The 19,029-nt window shown below is 48.4% G+C and overlaps 1 protein-coding gene across 5 annotated transcripts in view; it reads right to left on the minus strand.

Annotated features, from left to right (window-relative positions):
• The window catches only part of LOC141567512 (uncharacterized), a 290,200-nt gene extending 282,879 nt beyond the window's left edge, over positions 1–7,321 (minus strand). For all 5 annotated transcript variants that reach the window (XR_016022095.1, XR_012490185.2, XR_016022096.1 and 2 more), the window contains exons 1-2: positions 7,136–7,321; positions 493–558 (exon numbers count right to left, since the gene is read on the minus strand). Coding sequence is in view for 1 of the 5 variants with exons in the window: in XM_088800347.1 (XP_088656473.1) it covers positions 493–558; positions 7,136–7,222 (153 nt within the window). In the remaining 4 variants the exon portion in view is untranslated. The remainder of the gene's footprint in view (positions 1–492; positions 559–7,135) is intronic.
• Between the last annotated feature and the right edge of the window lie 11,708 nt (positions 7,322–19,029).

Here is a 19,029-nt window from a genome sequence, read left to right on the forward strand (position 1 = left end):
TGTACCTGGAACACACCAAGTCTATTCCTACTCCCGGGCCTTTGCCAAGGCGGTGACTTGGCCGGGACTGCTCTTTGTGGTCCTGGTCACCAGTCCCAGAGAGAGAGCAAGTAGCCGCAGCAAGCACAGGACAAGGGAGCAAAGCCAACGGCCACCACACACTGAGGATGAGGTCTCCGAGATGAGGGGCTCCAAAGGGGACCAGAGGCCTTTCCGAAACCTCTCCTCAGAAGCAAGCAAAGCAGGAAACACACCCCAGCCGAGGCCGACCGTGGAACACTCGAGCTCCCATGGGTCCACACAACCTCGAACGAGCCCACTGAGCACCTGGCTTTTCCACACCTGGACGGTCTCCCCATGAGCTCAGGCCGGGCCAGTTCCCTTACCCACCAGGCACTGATTCAGGACCACCACCCCCTGTCCCCACAGTGAACACCCAACTCCGGCTGGGTTGCTTCCGGTCTCAGGGCAACTGCGTTACCCGTCTCCTACCTTTTCCAGGAGGCCACGCTTACTGAATCCAAGGACACTGTCCGTCCCTGTAGCTGGGAACTCCTCCTAATGAAGAAAAGGAAAAAACACAGGCTTCATCCCTAGCAAGGCACCACCTCCAAAAACAGGGAACAGTACTAACTATGGCCATGAGGGCTTGCCTTGTGAGTTACACAGCAACTTACACCTCTCAAGAAAGAGGCACACCATTACCACCTGCCCCACATACCACTTCCCCTTTCCCTATATTTCTCCATTAGAGATTCATTCCTTTGTGGTGACTAGATGCAGTATTAAAATACTGATTACGGGAGGTGGTCCATAAGTCACGTGTTCACCTGCATGAAGGGGAGGAGGCCACGTATGGTAGCAGTAGTTCCGAACCCTGGCTGTATATTAGAATCACGTGGGCCACACTCCAAAATCATTGAAACTAAATCTCTGAAGACAGGCCCAGGTACCTTCCCCACCAGGCACCGGTTAGTAAAACTCACTAGGTGGTTCTGCTGCATTTTGAGTCCCGAGAACTAGTACTTCCATGGGCAAACCTTTACCCTCTGAAATATTGTACCAGAAGACCCCTTGTTGATCACTTATACGTAGCAGGTTGCCCAAAGGAGAAGCCAGCTACTGTTCAGGCTGGGGGCTACACTGGTTTCTCCCCAGGCTCAGCTCTCTCTGCTGGCAGGGTCCTTTGGCCAGGTGTGAGATGGATCCCCTAGCCTACCTGTGGTTTCTCAATGCTCCCAGCATAGGGGCTAAAGCAAAGGACTCTGGATTATATGGCAGAATAGAGAAGTGGCTGATGATAAGTGAGAGTGGATGTGTAAGCAGAACACGGAGCAGAAAAACTTGCCCCTGGCAGAGGGGCAAGATGTTCTAATTCAGAAATCAGGAGCAAGTCACCGTGGTACTTTCAGTGTAACATGCACACCTCACTGCTGCAGCCCACAGCCTGCCTCGAAGGATTCAGGGAAAATGAAAATTAATGGGGTGGGGAAGGTAATCAGCAGTGAGTCCCACTTTTGTTAATAACCACCCTCCATCACGGGTAGAATGAGACAGAGCATCCATTCAAGGCCAGGGTCACCTTGAAACACGGGGGCAGGAGGCTCTGAAGGGTCTCTCTCCAGCCTGGGGCCTCTCCAGCTCATGGAAGATGGTCTCCGAAATGGGCTGTCCCTTTTGAGCTTTTGTGATCTGAGTGCTTAAAGATTGGCTTGTGGACTGAACTAGAATTGTCCATCGGGACCCCCTGCAGCATGCCTCCCAGCCCCCTTACACTGAGTGGTCAGCCCTGCCCACCACTACTCTGCCACTGTTCCCAGCATGCTTCAGCTCTCATGGCATTAACCCTACCACTCCACCCCTGCTGCCTCATCACCACCCACAGTCGCTATAAAAACGGAGACGCTTTGGGGCTGAAGCTGCTGCAAGCAAGTGGGATAGTCATCAGCCTCTGACCCCTGAAACTACCTCCCAACACCTCCATATCCAGCCTGACGATAACGTCCCACTGCCAAGGATCCTTGCCCTGCCTGGTACCTAAAAGTCACGAGGCCCTATAGACAAACACCTTGCCCAAGGTGGCTTTTTGTTTCCAAAGCCCTTTTCATTTCCCATTTGCTTACTCAGCCTCCCACAGCACTGTGTTGCTTGGTGATGGGTGAGATGGGCAAACAGGAGTGTCTGATGGTGGGTTCTTGACGTGTGCTGTTGGGAACTAGGAGCAGCCATAGGGCCACATGCTGCCCGCGTGGCCCAGCCTGCCATGGAAACCCTGCAATGCAGCTTCTCCAGCTCAGGCGGGGGGCAGGGGGCATGACAGCAAGCCCTGTGTTAGGTCACAGGTCAGCAGGGAGAAGGAGGGCTTTCAGTCATTTCCTGAGCACTTCCCGTATGCCAGGCACCGTGCAAAGCCCTTTGCATATAGTATCTCATTTATTTTAACACCAAGCCAGTCGAGTAGGTGTAGCTTAGTGGTTAAAGCGTTGATTCTGGAGCCAGGCTGCCTGGTTTCAAGTTCCAGTTCTGCCACTTACTAGCTGTGTGACCTTGGGCAAGTGACTTAATCTCTCTGGACCTCAAATACCGAGAACTGACCTGTAAAATGCAAATGATAGTACCTCACATCACGTGATAGTTTCCAAGGTAATGGAGAGAAAGGGTATTTAAAACAGAGCCAAGTGTGTTAGTCTGCTCAGGCTGCCATAACAAAGTACATAGACAGCACTGGGTGGCTTAAACAACAAAAACTTACAGCCCTGGAGGCTGTAAAGCCCAAGATCAAGGTGCCAGCCAGTTTCGTTCCTGGTGAGGCCTTTCTATCTGGCTTCCAGACAAGCACCTTCTCGGTGGTTCTCACATAACCTTTCCTCTGTGCTCGCCTGGAGAGGGCTCTAGTCTCTTCCTTTTCTTATAAAGCACCAGCCCTGTTGGATTAGGGCCCCATCCCAATGACCTCATTTAACCTTAATCACCTCCTTACAGGCCCTGTCTCCAAATACAGTCACATTGGAGGTTAGGGTTTCAACATATAAATGGGGCAGGGTGGGGCACAAATTCAGTCCATAGCACCAGGCACATAACATGTTCATTGAGTATTACCCATCATTATTGTTACCATCATTACCCCATTTCATATGAGAATACTGAGGCCCAGATACGCTACAACACTTGCCCATGGATGTGGCAGACAGGATCTGAACCCAGGACAGGTGTGACTTCAGAGCCCTTGGCTGTAACCAGATGCTAAACGCTTACCTCTTCCCACAAGATCTCAGGGGTTCTCAACCCCCTGCCAAGTACCGCTGCCTGAGTGCTCTGTGACCGATGGCCACTCCCACGTGCCCTAGAGAAACTACCACACCTCTTGGCCAGGGAGTCAAGATTGTCAGGTTGTAGGCAGAAGCTGGGTACCAAGCCCAGGGGAGCTGTTGCTCAGGAGCTGGAGAAGGTCTCCCCCTCCTCTGACCTTTATCTATATCCCAGAACCCTGTCTCTACATCTTGGTTCCTTTCTAGGACCTGGATCAGCGGCTTGCAAGGCAAGGCCAGGACTTGGTCAGGTGGGAAAAGAGAAAGAATACAGATACAGCTGCTCCCCATGAGTGGGGCTCCACCTGTCCCCTCAAGAACTGAGTGAGGTTGACCTGAATGAGAGTTTTCTTGCCCTAATTGTATAAGGGCTGGGACCCTCCTCTGCCCATAGCTAGGTGGTCATGGTACCTGCCTGCCCAGCACCCATCCCCTTCTTCTGGAAACAACATCTGATATTGCTTTCAGGAACCACCCATCACACATTCTGTCTGTGCAGCTTGAGTGGGGCTATCTTTAAGCGGTCATGTGATCTCGGTCAGACCTAATCAAGCATGACATCTTTCTAGACACTGTAGTTGATTCAGGGATGGGCACGTGTCCAAAACTAGGCAAACCAGCGTTAAAAAGAGTCAATTCCAGGACCATCATTAGCGGCTCAGGGAAGAGACTTTCTGTTCACTGAACGTACGCCTTAGGGCACAGGTCAGCCTGGAGAAACTGGCCGCCATCCTGCTACCATGAAAATGGAGCCAAAGAAAAGAGAGTGGAGGTAAGAGAGGCTCAGCTAGAGACAGAGTCCCAGTGACAATGTCTTAGCTCCTAAACACAGTTGTGCCTGAAGCCCAGAATTCTAAGATGTTCTAGTTACGTAAGCCCAAATAGTTCCTTTCTTGCTAGTGTGACTTGGGTTTGGTGACTTGCTAAAAAGGCCTTAGAAACAGAGGGATGGAGAAGGGAATTAGAAATTCTGAATAGGGTAGAGGGGTGCAGCAGCCAGCTTGACCCACATGCTGGAGATGAGAGTCATGGCCTTCTCCTTCTGCCTCATGGGGAGCCCTAGCATTTGCCAGAGCTGTATTCTAGAAATGGTAGAGTGCTCCCCAAAGAACAGGGGAGAAATATTACTGGCTAGCCTGGGACAGAAAAGACAATGGAATTTTAGCATTGCAGTTTGGAGGCCCAGAAATCAATGCCCTCTCACCAGGAGCCTCCATTTGAGAGGACCATGGCATTGATTTGGGGTGAGCCGAGCCACAGATACATCAGGCAGGCCTGACTGATCTCATGGCTGTGAGCCCACCGGTGCTGGCCAGTCAGGAACATTTGATTTCACGCAGCTAATGAATCAGAGGTCAACAGGCAGTCAGAATAGAAATAGCCCCCTTTCACCCCCAAGCCTCACTCTGGGCCAGAGTCGGGACCATAGCAGTTGCCCCAGGGTAAGCCGGGGAACCATGAGGATTTGGAATCTTCCCAGACTGAAGGCAAGAAGAGTTTGAGGCTGTGAGGGTCCCCTATGGAGGCTGGGAGGGGCTGCCCCCCCCACACACACACATGCAGGAGCTTCTCTTGCCCCTGAGGGTCTGGGGAAGAGAATCACAGTGAGTCCCCTTGGCCACGGTAGCTCCCCTCCCCCTACCGCAAATCAGGGAGTGCCCAATGGCTCAATTCTATGAGTCTTGAGAAATAGCTACTGGAAGAGAAAGTGGGGTGGGGGATGCAAGCAAAGTCGAGAAGAGAGCTGAGGTGGATTTGAGCACCAGAATTCGAGTAATGGATTGGGCCTCAGAGAATGAGGGGATTCATTAAGAGGGCAAAACCAAAGACCCCTCTTAGAGGCGCATCCCGGGGTCAGGGAAGCCAGGCTGACGTTGCTCACAGTGTTTCCTGACCCCCTTCTCGCGCTGACTTCCTGAGGATCAGTCCTGCTCTGTGGGATGAGGGAGGCAGGGCTTGTGGAGGAGATGAGGGCAGAGGGGCTGTCCTCCCTGCCTGCATCATAAATAACCGAGAAATGTTCAATACCTGAGGGACACAGGGGGGATTTGTCAGGGTTCTTTGGTGGCAAGCAGCACAAACCATCCCTGGCTGGCATAAGCACAGGGGAAGTGTCTGGAAAGGCATCGGGTAGCTCTCAGATTAAAGGAAAAGGCAAAGTATTAGGGCAGAGAGGTACCTGGGGAAGCAAGACCTGCCCAAGCTCTCCTCAGAGTGGACCGGAGCTCCAGCCGCGCTCCACCTGGAGAGTGGTTCTTAAATACTGAGCTCGGATCACGTGTCCACCCATTGGCCAGGAAGGGGGCGGGGCAAACAATAGGAGAATCTCATTGGCTGACCAAGGAGGGGGAGGGTCAGGAGAACAGCGCTGCTGGGGCTACTTGGTGGAGCCTCCACCTGGTGCCGGGCGGTGAGCTGAGCGGTGAGCACTGTGGTCTCATCTCATCTCATCACAGTCCCAGGAGGTGATGGACTATGCAGAAGAGGAGACCGAGGCTCCTAAGTGACGTCCCCTCACACACGGCTCCCAGAGTGGGATTTGATGGAGAGCTGTCAGCAGCCAATACCCCACGGATTCTTAGGTGCAGAATGGGAGCCCAGGTGGGGGGAAATTCGGTAAACTCAAGGGACCAATGTGGTGAAGCAGGAAACTAGGGGTGGGGATCTTGGTACCCAAACAGCGGGCTTGTCCTTCTCACGGCCAGCACCTCCCCTTCGCTGCTGGGCTCCCTCCAGACCCAATCTCCTTTCACCATCCAGTAAGAGGCACATGCACATTTACTGACTGAACCACCGGGACCCAATATCATCGGGGCCGTCACATCACCGGTGGATGTCCCCAACGTGCTTGGGCAAGGACGGGGTTGGCAAATCCCCAGCTATATATGTCCCAGATAGCGCCATGGAATGTTCTGGCTACCTTTTACTCTTCCCCCACCCTTCACCAGTTACCTTAATACACAAAGGCCAAAATCAGGGAAAGCAGAATTAATTTCCCATTTAGTGAGCAGCCACTAAGGGCCACATGCTTTTCCTACATTATCTTAAAGCCTCAGGATAAACATGAGAGGTGGGGATGTTACCTCCATTTTACAGATGGAGACACTGAGGCTCAGAAAGATGAGCGGGGATTTGAACCCACGTGTGGCTAATACCAAACACCCAATCGGAAGGCGCGTGAGTGTGGAGCCGGCACAGCTGCCAGGGAGCCTGCCTTTCCCTCCTGCTCTGGCACAGGACCAATGGCACAGGGTGGCCCAGCCTCTGCTTTGTCTACTGGGCACAGGGTCTGTGACATCTGGAAACCTGCCCCCGCTAAGCTACGGCTTCACTTAACCAAAGTTTGTAAAAGGGCACCCTGAGAGAAGAAACGGCCTTATCTCACCAGAGCCCTGCTAAAATCCCAATAAACCCGTTGCGAGCTTGAGATTGAAGTGCGATTTTGGCATCTCTCCTCCGGTGTGGAAAGAGATTACACTGAGTCATATTTCAAAAAGGCACAACTGACACAGTATAATCTCTGGTCTTAACTCCCCCTGACCTTGAGAGAGCGGCAATAAAGCGGAGGGGCTGCAGCGGGTGGGAACGAGATTTAGACAATCAGGAAGAAGCCTGGCTGCCAGGAGAATGTCATCAGGCGCGGCTGGGGCAGCGATGTCCCTGCAGGGCCAGCTCCTGAACTCCGTCAGATAGGGGGCTTTAGTTTCCTCTCCCACCACCCCAGGCAGGGACAGGCACTCAGGGACCAAGGTCCAGCGTCGCCTTCCTAGGACCCCAGCTCTGCCCCTTCCCCAGCACCTCGCTGATTCAAGCCCCAAAGGACTCACCACGACCTGCTCTCCTCTTCCTCCACGTCTGCCCCCTCTCTTTTCCAGTGACAATAATGAAGCTGAAAATGTCGCCAGAAAAGGCATCGATCTGTTTATCTATCACTTGCTAATCAAAAGTTTCCTGCCTCCTGTTAAAATACCAATGATTTCCTTTGCAGAATCAAACAGGTCTGTTCTCAGAGACTGAGCGCGTCGGTTGAGACAGTTTAATTACCTCCCTCCCTGAATAGCAATCTTTCCTGAGTTACATGATGAACACACATTAGGGGAAGACGAATCAAAAAGCAGGAACTGACTAATTGCAGGGTGTCTCACATGGAACGGGTTCCCCGTTGTATACTCCATCCCTTCCCAGGTCCCACGCATTCTCTAGCATCCAACCCCAGGAATTCCACACAGCCTGAAGGGGGCCCACTATTTATGAGTCCTTTTGATGCATAGTAAACGCAGTGGTTAGACCGTGGGCTTTAGAGTTAAAGACTGGTCTTGCACTCCAGTCATGAACCTCAGTTTTCCTGCATGTAAAGTGGGAATATTAGATATCCACATAATGAAGATTAAATCAAAGGAAGCAGGCAAAGGGTTGCTCATATGGGCGGTCAATTAATGAGAGCTATTGTTATTATTATCATTAAACATAAAAACAAGCAGGGGTTTATAATAGATTTTGTAATATTTTATATGAGACAGACATTTCTACAATTTTAGAATGTTATCACAAAAGACAATGAGGAGACTGTCTCCTTTACACATCCTTGTATGCCAGGTGCCTAGAACTATGCTGCCCATAGGTGGTTCTCCATCAATATGGAGAACAAATTATTATGACAGGTGCAGGGGATGGCACGTGGTAACATGCATAAAACTGTCCCTTCCATGCCCAACTCTTTGATGAAAGGATGAAATAAACATGGACACTTACACGGATGCTCAACTCTCCCTCCACCCTCTCTCTACCACCTTGATGTCCCTTTCCAGGCCTATGACGCCCAAGCTGCCCTGCAGAGCAAGGGTGCAAACCTCCATGCCACCAGTGGCCCACTTTCCATACATGACCAGAGTGGTGGCGGCTTCCTCCCTCTCCCACTGCCAAATGAAACAAATGACTGTTGTATGATACCGTTTATGGAAAAGAACACATGAAAATAATTTTTCGGTTTTATGTTTTCAAAGAAAAACTATTGACATTATTTATAAAAATAAACAGAATTCTCTTCTGTCCATGGTCCCTATATTGTTTCCCCACCACCCCCAGGTTTACCTCCCCCTCTCTCTCTCTCTCTCTCTCTCTCTCTCACACACACACACACACACACACACACACACACACACCTCTCTTCCTGCATCAATAATCTCCCTCCTTCCTATCCATGTGGATGGAAACTGTGTTTCCCCTGCTATTCATTACCCACTCACTAATGCCATGCTGGGCTCTCCAGTCAGGGGACCAGCTGGAAGCCATGTCCCCAAATTGCTGACTCTCACCTTTACTTGTTAGTGACATATGGAAGCATCACATTGTTTAAAGGTTAAATACTCCAAGCCCAGGAGGGGACCCTGGTTCAGTCTTGGTAGTGGGGGCCTTTCTGTGATGGTCCCACTGACAGGCTCATTCCTGTGGCAGCTTCCTGTTCTTCCATCCTGCCCAGAGTCATGAGTGATGTCTGCAGGAGAAAAGAGGGAGGCTCTTCTGGTCTCCCATCTTTTCCTGAGTACTCGCTGCCAGCACCTAAGGAACGGGGCACCCCTCTGACGGATGTGCTTCCAATCAAAAGGCAACCAGAGGGAAACTGTTGCTCACTCGGCTTATCCCCTCGCCTCATGGAGCCTCCAACAGAAACCAGATACACTGTTCTGTAAGGTCTTTGCCCCCAGAGATCACCAAGCCCCCACATGTAAGAATAAGGGACAAGACTTTTCTGGGAACTCTGCTAGAAGAGATTAAAATGGTGCCACACAATTCAACAAATGTGCACTGAGTGCCATTTGTACATACAAACATGACTGTGCTCATGTGACTAAGCCAGGTCCCTACCCTCAGGGAGCTTGGAGTCCCCTGGGGGAACAGACAACTAAACAGGCAGTTACAACATGGCGTGAGTTACAACTCTGGGATGGGGGAAGGCCAGGGATGTCAGGACATAGTGGAGTTTTCAGGAACGAGGTCAGGCTTTGGGGAGGAGGTGCCACTTGGCCAGGGAAACTCATGGCATGTGATGGTGGAGGGTAGGCAGGCCCAGAGCCCCCAGGGCCTGGGGAGCTGTGTTGAGGAGGTCAGTGGGGAGCCACTCAACAGCTCTGACCACGATGGTGATGTGACCCTCTTTGTACTTCTCTTTGGCCACAGTGTGGGTATTTGAGAATGACCTCCAGGAGGATGATGGGAGTGGCTCCCCTCCCTGCTCATAACGGACGGTTAAAGCAATCTAATCTGACAGTTCTGTGGGCGCTTTCACTGGACCACTTGCTGCTCTCCTTCTCCCCCGTCTCTCTGCAGACCTATGGCCTCCAACCTTGTCACTCTCGGGACCCCCTTCCTTCCTTCCCTCCATTCTCATTTTCTCCCCTTGCCCTCCTTCTACACTCTGTCCCCTCTTCATTTCTGCCACTTCTCATTTCTCAGCATCCCTGGATTCTGCACCCTCTCTGCACCTCCCACAGCCAGAAACACACAGAGCTGGATGTCATTTATTTTTGTGAGTTCTTCCCCCACTGTTGGCACACACACAATTCCCACCCAGCTCATAATGTAAATATGACCTTTCTGATACTCATTATCAATTAAAGGAACAAATCCCCATCTCCGAGTGTGCTCGGAGCAGCACGAGAGACCTTTCCAGCCGCAGAGCACAAAAGGGCTTTTCACACTGGCTGCTAGCTCCTCTATCTCCCATCTCCCCGGGCTGCGTGGGTGGGTGGGGAGGCCAACAGGGCAGACAAACAGAAACAAATGTGGTTGGAAGCCCGTAGAAGTCATTTTGCAATTGAACTGCGCCGCACTGCAAATTCCTAGCGTCCCCCCTCCAACAATCATGGAGGCAGAGGAAACGTGGGTCCCCTCCGCTTCTTTCTTTTCTTTCTTCCCTTTGAGGGCCATGCCAGACACAAGCCAGGCTCTCATTCAGAGCCCCTCCCTGCCCAGCTCCAGCTGCCTCCCTTTGGCCTGTCCCAGGGGTTCTTTCCTCCTCTGCCCGCTGGGCTCAGGAGTCAATTTCTGCCACAGGCAGCTCTCCGCCCATGGAAGGAGCAGCTTCTCGGCCTAGACACTGGCACCTTGCAAAAAGAAGTGTTCACATGCACAGTGTTTCTTTTCCAGAAAGTTGTCTCCTAGGGAGCTGCACTCTCTCTGACTAGGCCCACGGCCCCCAAGCTACCTTTCCTCCCTTTTGTTTCCCATCCCTCCTCCTCTCTCTCCCCATCTTCTTCCTCCCCCACCTTGTCACTCAGTTCTGGAAACGCACTCACGGCTCCCCCAGGACACCGTTCCCACATGACCGAGCCGAACAAAAGCCTCCGATGGCCGTCAGTGGCTGTGCAGAGGCATATCACAGGCCCTGCCTGGTCTGTAGCTCCTCCTGAGCCCCCAGAGGCCTCACTCTCCCTGGTCTGTGGTCGGGGCTGGGCCCACCCGCAGGTCCCCCGGAGCAGTAGTAGGTCCTGCAGGGAGCAGAGACAGAGCTGGGTGAGGGGCAGGGCAAGCTGCCCAGGATGGAAGCCAGGGTTTAAGTAGGTGGCCTCAGGGAGATGGCCAGTCTGTGTGCCCAGCCCTTTGCCACGGCTGCATCCCCAAACGTCACCCCAGATTCCCTCACACCCCAGGCCCACAAACTGTCCATCCAGGAAGAAACCCTCCAAACACCACCTGACCCACCTGACCACACTGCTGTCACACTCATGGCTTAATAGCTGCCTAGGGAGGGGTGGCACTTCCCCAACATGCCTGTGTGGCTGGCTGGGCTAACCACACCCGTGTGGGCGCGTGTGGGAGACATGCTGTATGTATTAGCGGCTCACAGTATGATACACGGTTGTGCAAGCAGCATTGGGCATGTGTTTGCCCAAGTCTGGCCCCCATTCCTAGAGCAACCTGCCCCCAACATCCAGAATAAGAGGGGAAGCTAGACTGCTGGGGTGAAAGGCACACTCAGAAAGGGGGGTGAGGAAGATGGATAGGAGAAGGTGAGAGAGAAAACTCAACACCCCCAAATTGTTAGACAATTTGACGCCAGGGCCTGAAATGTTGCAAGCTGCAGCCCAAGTTGGCTCGCATTACTCACTCGTGACAACAAATGGGTTCTCAAAGCTCCACCCACAGAGAACCTGGAGCCAGAATTTCTTCCTGTGCCCTCTGAGACCCCAGCAGCACGGGCTCAGGATGCCCATCCCATATCTGCCCCTGCCATTCCTCTCCAGATGATAGGAAAGCCAGGCCCACCCAGGCCTTCCATAAATAGCTGCTCTCTAGAAAGACTCAAGGCTCCCTTCAGGTGCCCAGCTCTGGTCCCTTAGCAGACCAGCTGGCCTGCCTTCAAGCCTTCCTCACTGTCCGGCCTCTTCCCTCCAGGATGAGGTGTGTTCTGGTGACATCATAAAGGCAGTGCTCAGGTACTGCAGAGGGAAAGGCTAGAAGTGGGCTAAGAGGAAGGCTCCAAACTGGCACACAGCACCTCAGGGACACCCACACGTGCACGCACACACACGTGCTCACCCAGGAGCAATGGTGTGTGGCTGAGTTTGCCCAAAGTAGCACAGCCCCTCCGTCTTGCCACATACCCCTTCCAACAACCTTTGTTTACTTAAAATGTAACCCAAATTTGGGGTCTCGCAGTAGGAAAGGGACCCCAGAAAGCTTCTCCTCCATTCCCCGGCCTGCGGGCATGGTTTTCTCCCCTAAGCTGTCTGCCTGCTTGCCCTCCCTTTATAACTCCCCGGTCTCCTGCTGTAAGGGTAGTCCCCAAATTCAACCAGGAGGAAGGTAAAGGTCTGGCCACATCTACCACTCAGAAAGGCTGTAACAGCTATGGCTTCATTTGGAAGGGAAATTCCCATGGACGGTTTGGGATTTTCTTCACAAAATCTCTCCCCCCAAAGATTCTAAGACCTATTTACAGAAGATGCCACACGAGGCAGAGTCCTCCTTTTTGAGGATAGCATGGAGACACTTTCTTCATTTGGTTCACCTGAAACCAAATGCCTTTTAGTCACACTAAGCTAGGAGTTACCTTCCCTGCTGTCATCTCACTGAAGCACCTCCAAATGCATCAACTGGTACTCAGATCTTTCCAGCTATTGAGCAACAGTGGGATCAATATTTTCAGCTGAGGAGGAACCCCCAGGGTGTAACTCAGGCAAAAGCTGACCTGCTCCAGTTGAAAGGGGAATTGGGGGTGTTGTGATGGAAGAGGGAGGATAGAGCAAAAATACATAGCTAGAAATTGCAGCATGTTTTTGCTTTCACTTTTTAAACAGATATCTTTTATGTACTGCAAATGATACTGCTTTGCCATTTGTGGAATTCATACACAGAGTTTCCTCTGAAGTAATTTTGTTTAAATGAAAGAGTAATCACTTAGATGAAAAGAATTAAGTAACTGATAATATAGTACTCAAATATGGCATAAGTCGGGATGGCAGTCAAGACAGTGACCTTCGGAGAGAGTGATCTAGCCAGCCAACTACACTTGCAGATGGTGCCTTTACTTCTACACGTGCATTTCCATCAGTTAATTAGTTAGTGACAATTACTGTGCAAAGAGTGGTTTCCAGCTGTGCTGTTGCTATCTGTTGTCAACTCAGCATCACCACAATCTCCTTCCAAGGATTCCTCTGTAGCACAAAGGTAGGAACTACATTTCCCAGAACCTCCTTCCCCATGTCGTTCTAAGTTAGAGTTAGAATCCAGGAGAGGCATAGATGTGAGATATGGAAGGTAGAAGCGAAGACGTCATTTTTCTCTGGAGGCAATTGCAGCCAAGTACATAAGATGATGTGAGGTTTATAGATGTGAGATTTCCAAAGAACTTCAGGAATGACTTACATCGGTGCCAACTGAAGGAGTTGGGAGGAGCTTCGCAGATTTTCTTGAGAATTTCAGGACCTTCCCAGCAAGCTCTCGAATAATCACTCAAGTGCTTCAGACTGAGGACTTCAGTAAGCTTCCCTCACCTGCAATCTCCAGATTTTCTAATGGTTGTGGAGGCTCTAATCACAATGTTACCCCCTTCACACCTCCACTACATAGAGTGGCTTCTGTTTTCCTGACTATGTCATCCATCTTTGAGAAGTCTATTCCCTTAGCTGAGGAGACAAGACACAGAAACATTAAACAACTAGAGAAAATATCATTGGCTCTCATAAAAGTTCAGGAAAGTGAGTTTCATACAGTAGGCCAGTCCTATGACAATCCATAATAGAAAAGACCAACAGACTTGGTAGCCGATGGTGAGTTTTGCAGGGGACTTAAACTGAACCATGCAATCTGATTCTTGCAGACCATGAGGCCATCCAATATTAAAACAAACAAACAAACAAACAAGCTTACCTGAGAATCCTTCTTTTGGCATCAAAACACAAAAGTCAATGAGAAAACAGTGCAATATTTTCCAAGAAGACCAAAAACACAGATACCATCTTTGAGACAATCTCTTTCAATGTTCCAGAAGAGGCTGATGGATAAAGGTGCTGTTGTCTTACCCTGCCTGGCCTTAAACTTCTTCCTGTCTGGAGACTGGGGCATTGGAACTTCTAGAAGCAGGTGAAATGAATGAGGCAGGACTGGCACAGGCATTCAGAGGATTTTAGGCCTGGGTTCCACTGCAGCTTTGCTGTGATACCATAGCTGTTTGAGAATATATCACAAGACATTTGGTTTCAGTTTGGCTACCTGTCAACAAGGAGCCTGAGCAAGCCCTCGGAAAGCAGCATTTTCCATACTTTGTTAAGGAATATGAGTTCTCAAGGATATTGATCCTTCAGAGGAAAAAAAAAAAGTATTTATCGTCAATTAAGCCTGGGAAATGCTGGCATTAGTAGAATTGAATGGTTTTCTTTATTGAGGGACTTTCCAGAGCTTTTAATATGTGTCTGTCCATAGGCAATATCATGCCTGCTGTGCATCCAAAACCTGTTTGACCAAGAAACCCTCTCCCACCCCTCTTTTTTTACCAGAGCATCTTGAGAAATTAAATGTCCCAAACTTTGGTAAGTGCTGGCTCATAGGATGCAGGATTCTCACAGTCTTCAAAGCATATTATTTTGTCTAGAACCTTAAAAATACACATGCCCAGGAGTGACATTAGCAAGATGGTAGAGTAGGAAGCCCCAGGCACATGCTCCCCATGGAAACATTAAATAAATAACCAGAGACTGGTTAAAAGAACTTTATAGGAGCTCTGGAAATCAAATATCCACAGCACCTAAGTAAATGCCCAATCAAGAAAAAGCCACATTTCAAAGGTAGGAAATTCTGTGGTCTTTGTATTCATCCTTTCCTTGCTCCCTCCCTGGCATGGGATGGTGCAGTTTGAAGGAAGTGGCAACCCAGTCCCCAGTTCCTTTCCTCGAATCAGAGAGAACAGAGTGGACCTACTTTGCAATGTGCTAACCTGTCTGGGGGCTGCATGAGGAATTGGTCTCTGTGTCACCTGACTTGGAGCTCAGACAGCCAAACATACCATGACTTGGACCTCAGGCTAGAGGAAGCTGCAGGAAGCAGCCAGCATGGCTCATGAAAATTGCAAGAGAACTACTATAGACCTGCAGACTCCTGAGGCAAGAGATTAGCGATTAGGGAATAGAATAAAACAGCTAAGGCCCAAGAATAAACAGGGATGAGACTCCGAGGTAAATGAAGACACTTAAAAGAAGCCATATAGGGAGGATTGGACAAAATCATATATACAGGCCCCAGGAAGATATATGTCCAGAAAAAGCCTGAGAAGACCTTAAGCCTTCATGCAAGGATGATTCCAAGCCTCAGAACCCACCCTGCCAATGGGTGAAGGTATTTCCCACCTATCTGCAAAGACTGGGAGAGGTGGTTGGTTTTTTAAACACGCTATTTTAAACAAAAGATCACAATGCATACAAAGAAACAGGAAAACATGGCTCATGCAAAGGAACAAAATACATCTCCAGATGCTGTCCCTGAAGAAACATAGGCATCAGACTTACTAGGCAAAGACTTTAAAATATGTGTCTTTAATATGTTTAAAGGGATGAAAGAAAATATGGAGAAAGAAATAAAGGAAATCAGGAAAACAACATAAGAACAAAATTAGAATATTAAAAAAGAGATAGAAATTATTTTTTAAAGAACCAAAAGGAAGTTTTGGAGCTGAAAAATACAATAGCTGAATTGAAAATTTTACTAGAGGTATTCAAGATCAGATTTGAACAGGCAGGAGAAAGAATCAGCAAACATGAAGAGAGGTCATTTGAAATTATTAAGTTTGAAGCGTAAAAAGAATACAAGTAAAAAGGGTCAAGGGAACTTATGGGACACCATTAAACAGATTCATGTATGCATCATGACAATCCCAGAAGGAGCATGAGAAAGGAACTGAATGATTATTTGAAGAAATAGTGACCAAAAAGTCCTACATGTTGAGAAATACATGGATCTGCATATCCAAGAATCTCAATAAAACTCTAAGAAAAAATGTACATGCCCACTCATCCGAAAAGTGACTTCTGAGGAACGTTTCCTTAAGGAAATACTATTATTTTGAACTTGAGTGAACAGTTAGCTACAAGTATTTATCACAGCCATTTTGTAATTATAAACAGTTGGGGCAACCTATATGTTCAACAATAGAGAATTGGGTAAATAAATTAAAATATATCCATAAGATGGGACATTGTACAGCCACTAAAAATAATGTGAACCATGTTCAGAATTGAACAATAGGAGAAAAGAGAGGTTTACAAAATGCCATGTGCAACCTTATTTTCGTAACTTAGGTAGACACACAGGTCTATACAGGCAGACCTCGTTTTATTGCCCTTCACTTTATTGAGCTTCACAGATGGTGCGTTTTTCACAAATTGAAGGCAAGTCCCTCCACCAGCAAAAAGATTACTAATTGCTTTATTGCGATACTTGCTTTATTGCAGTGGTCTGGGATCCAACCTGTAGTATTTCCAAGGTCTGCCTATACATGAAAGAGGATTTGGAAAGATAGCCATACAAAATTAAGAGTAGATTGTTTTCTGACTGCGTGAGATTGAGGGTGTTTTTTGTTTTCTTCTTTTTGCTTCTATGAAACAACTATTGCCTTTGTAATTAGAGCCAGAACAGTCTATCTGAACGTTAGTCACCTACTTGGTAAGTGTCAAAGTGGGATTTGAGCTTCTACTGCTTTCCAGTACACCATGCTGCCTCTGTCCCAGAACCAAATGTCTGCTCTTGCATCTCCTCTTAGAATGGTCTCTTTCCCAAAGGAGGCCCCCACCACAGTGCCTCACGGATGTACCAGCTCATAAATTCAAGAACTTTAACAAGTCTAGGGATGATTCTTACGCTGAGAAAACCTGAAGTTTCATCATTCAGTTGGCTTCCTATTCTAAATTAGCTGCTAAGCCAGACTTAGCTTTTGCGCTTATGGACCTAAAACTTAACCACCATTTCATTTGCAAATAAGAAAGCCATTCACGATGAGCACCACACCTGCTTCAGGCCCTCTCTGAACCTCCTTCACCAATCATGAGTGCGAGAGCCAAGAATTGGGGTGGCCAAATAGTTAAAGCTAGATATTCTCATTTCCGAGTTTCTCAAGGTATCTTAGCAAATTTCCTGTTTAATTTATATAATTTCAGCTAGTATCACTTTCCCCCAAGAGGCTTTTGGATATCAAACATAAACAGGAAATACGAGTTAGTCCCTTCACCTTTGCCAAAGCCTAAATGAAATCAAATGAAAAAGTAATAAAATAAAACGAATGATGGTCATTACCTTGCCACAGCTATTTCACAATAACAAGGTCTGACAAGTATTAATTCACCATGCAGCCATATACATGCCCAGACTATATGATGCTATATTCACTTGCCAGTACCGCAGACTCAGATGTTTTCATCCCAAAGAAATCTTCAGATTTCAAGTCTATGAACTTTGAACTGTGCAATGTCTGCAAGAATAAAATTCCACCAGGAAAGGGTTTCAGACAGAAGTCAACTGATGGTTGCACTTGGAATTTGCAGCTTTTAAAAATAAAACAAATCTTATTGTAAATCTAGGAATACTTGGCCACCAAGAGTAGAAAACAGAACCATTGGAAAGTCACGCACTCACAAAAGATGTGAAATCCCTGAAATCATGAACTTGGGGGATAGCAAAAGAGTCCATTTTACATTTGTGGGACAGGTGCTTTTCTGGTAGACACTTTCGAGTTTTCAAGAGAGCCCCAACCCCTGGAATAGTGATGCCTTTGGTTAGAAAACTCAACCTGGGTTCTGCAGAGCAGGAAGGGTGATCTTCCTTGGGTGCTAAGACTTCCTGGGAAAGAGCTCATCCTATTCTGATGAGGTATAAACAACAGAGACGCATTGTTTCTCTCGACAAGAAATGAAAGAAGCCCCAGATTTCCAGGGAGAGGTTGAAAAATATGCCCCTCTGTCGCTAGCACTAGCCATGAGACACAAAACAGAAGGAACCAGAATCAAAGTCCTGAAAGAGAGTAATGTCCACCAACAAGAACTACTTTTTTATTCCAAGGAAACTAAGACCTTAATCTAAGACTTACGGAAAGGAAAATGTATGTCACACATGCACCAAAGGAAAGCAAGAACAAAAGAAGAAAAAAGAAAAAGGGGGAATCATTAAGTACTTGGGTCATCAGATTTGGGGCTATCAGCCTTTGTTTTCAGGTGCTAGTAGAATGTTTGAGCTCTAAATATATATATTCCAAATATGAAAAGAAAACCATAAAATTGAAATGAATGGGTGTTTAATTAAAATGTCTGCACAACTTCATATTATATCAACTTCATTAATGGCTAAATTTAGTATTCATAAAAGTTTCATTATATTGGAAAACAGTCTGAAGGGTAGCTGTTTCTCCCTTTGCAGGAATTCCTAGGTGCACACAATGAGTGCCAAGAAACATCGGCCATCGTAAATGAAATGAGGTACTCAGAGCACATGATTTCAAAGGCAAGATGATTTTTAAAATCTTTTCAACAATCACAGTGAAAGTGAGAGGTGTATGCATTTTAATACCTGTGTGGTGTGGGGCGGGGTCTTCAAAGGTCAGGGTGCCTAAGTGACAAAATGTGGGACACCATGGAGCCAGAGAGGCAGTAGCCTGGGGAATTCTGCTCGGCACCATCCCCCAGTCCCCTTCGGGTGGTCCAAGCCCTGCCTGGCTCCCAGCGCCTCCCTGGCTGAGCCCCCACCTCCCTTTTAAGCTTCTATCATAGCAACAGCCCCAGGGCCAGAACCCTAATTGCCAGCTACTTCTAAGTGCCAGGGAAAAAACCCTCTCCAGCCCTCTACCCCCTCCCCAACACAAGCCCAGGGGGTCAGGCAGGTTCAAAAGGTGAAATAAATGAATCTTTACACATTATAAGGACCCAAGCAACATTCTCTGTGGCATTAGTGCCTGAAATGGCAGCAAGTAAAAGCAGGTGTGCCGAGCGCCGCTGTCAGCTAACGACACTGATAAGCCTGCCATGCCCGGTTCTGCTTCATTTCAAACAGACTGCTGGAAAAAAAGGAGGGGAAAGCCAGAGCAGAAATAATTGCTGGCGCTTCCAGTAAGCTGAGAGAGCCTGAAGGCAGAGATCAACGCGCCTGATTTCCTCCTCTTCCTTTTATTTCTATAACCTTAAACGTTCTGCTATTATAAAAGTCATCATGTCAGCTTTCTCCCCAGCCTCTCCGGCTGCCCATT

The sequence above is a fragment of the Rhinolophus sinicus genome, chromosome 8 (assembly GCF_057876585.1).
Source record: "Rhinolophus sinicus isolate RSI-liver-muscle chromosome 8, RSI-T2T, whole genome shotgun sequence".
Classification (NCBI taxonomy): Eukaryota; Metazoa; Chordata; class Mammalia; order Chiroptera; family Rhinolophidae; genus Rhinolophus; species Rhinolophus sinicus.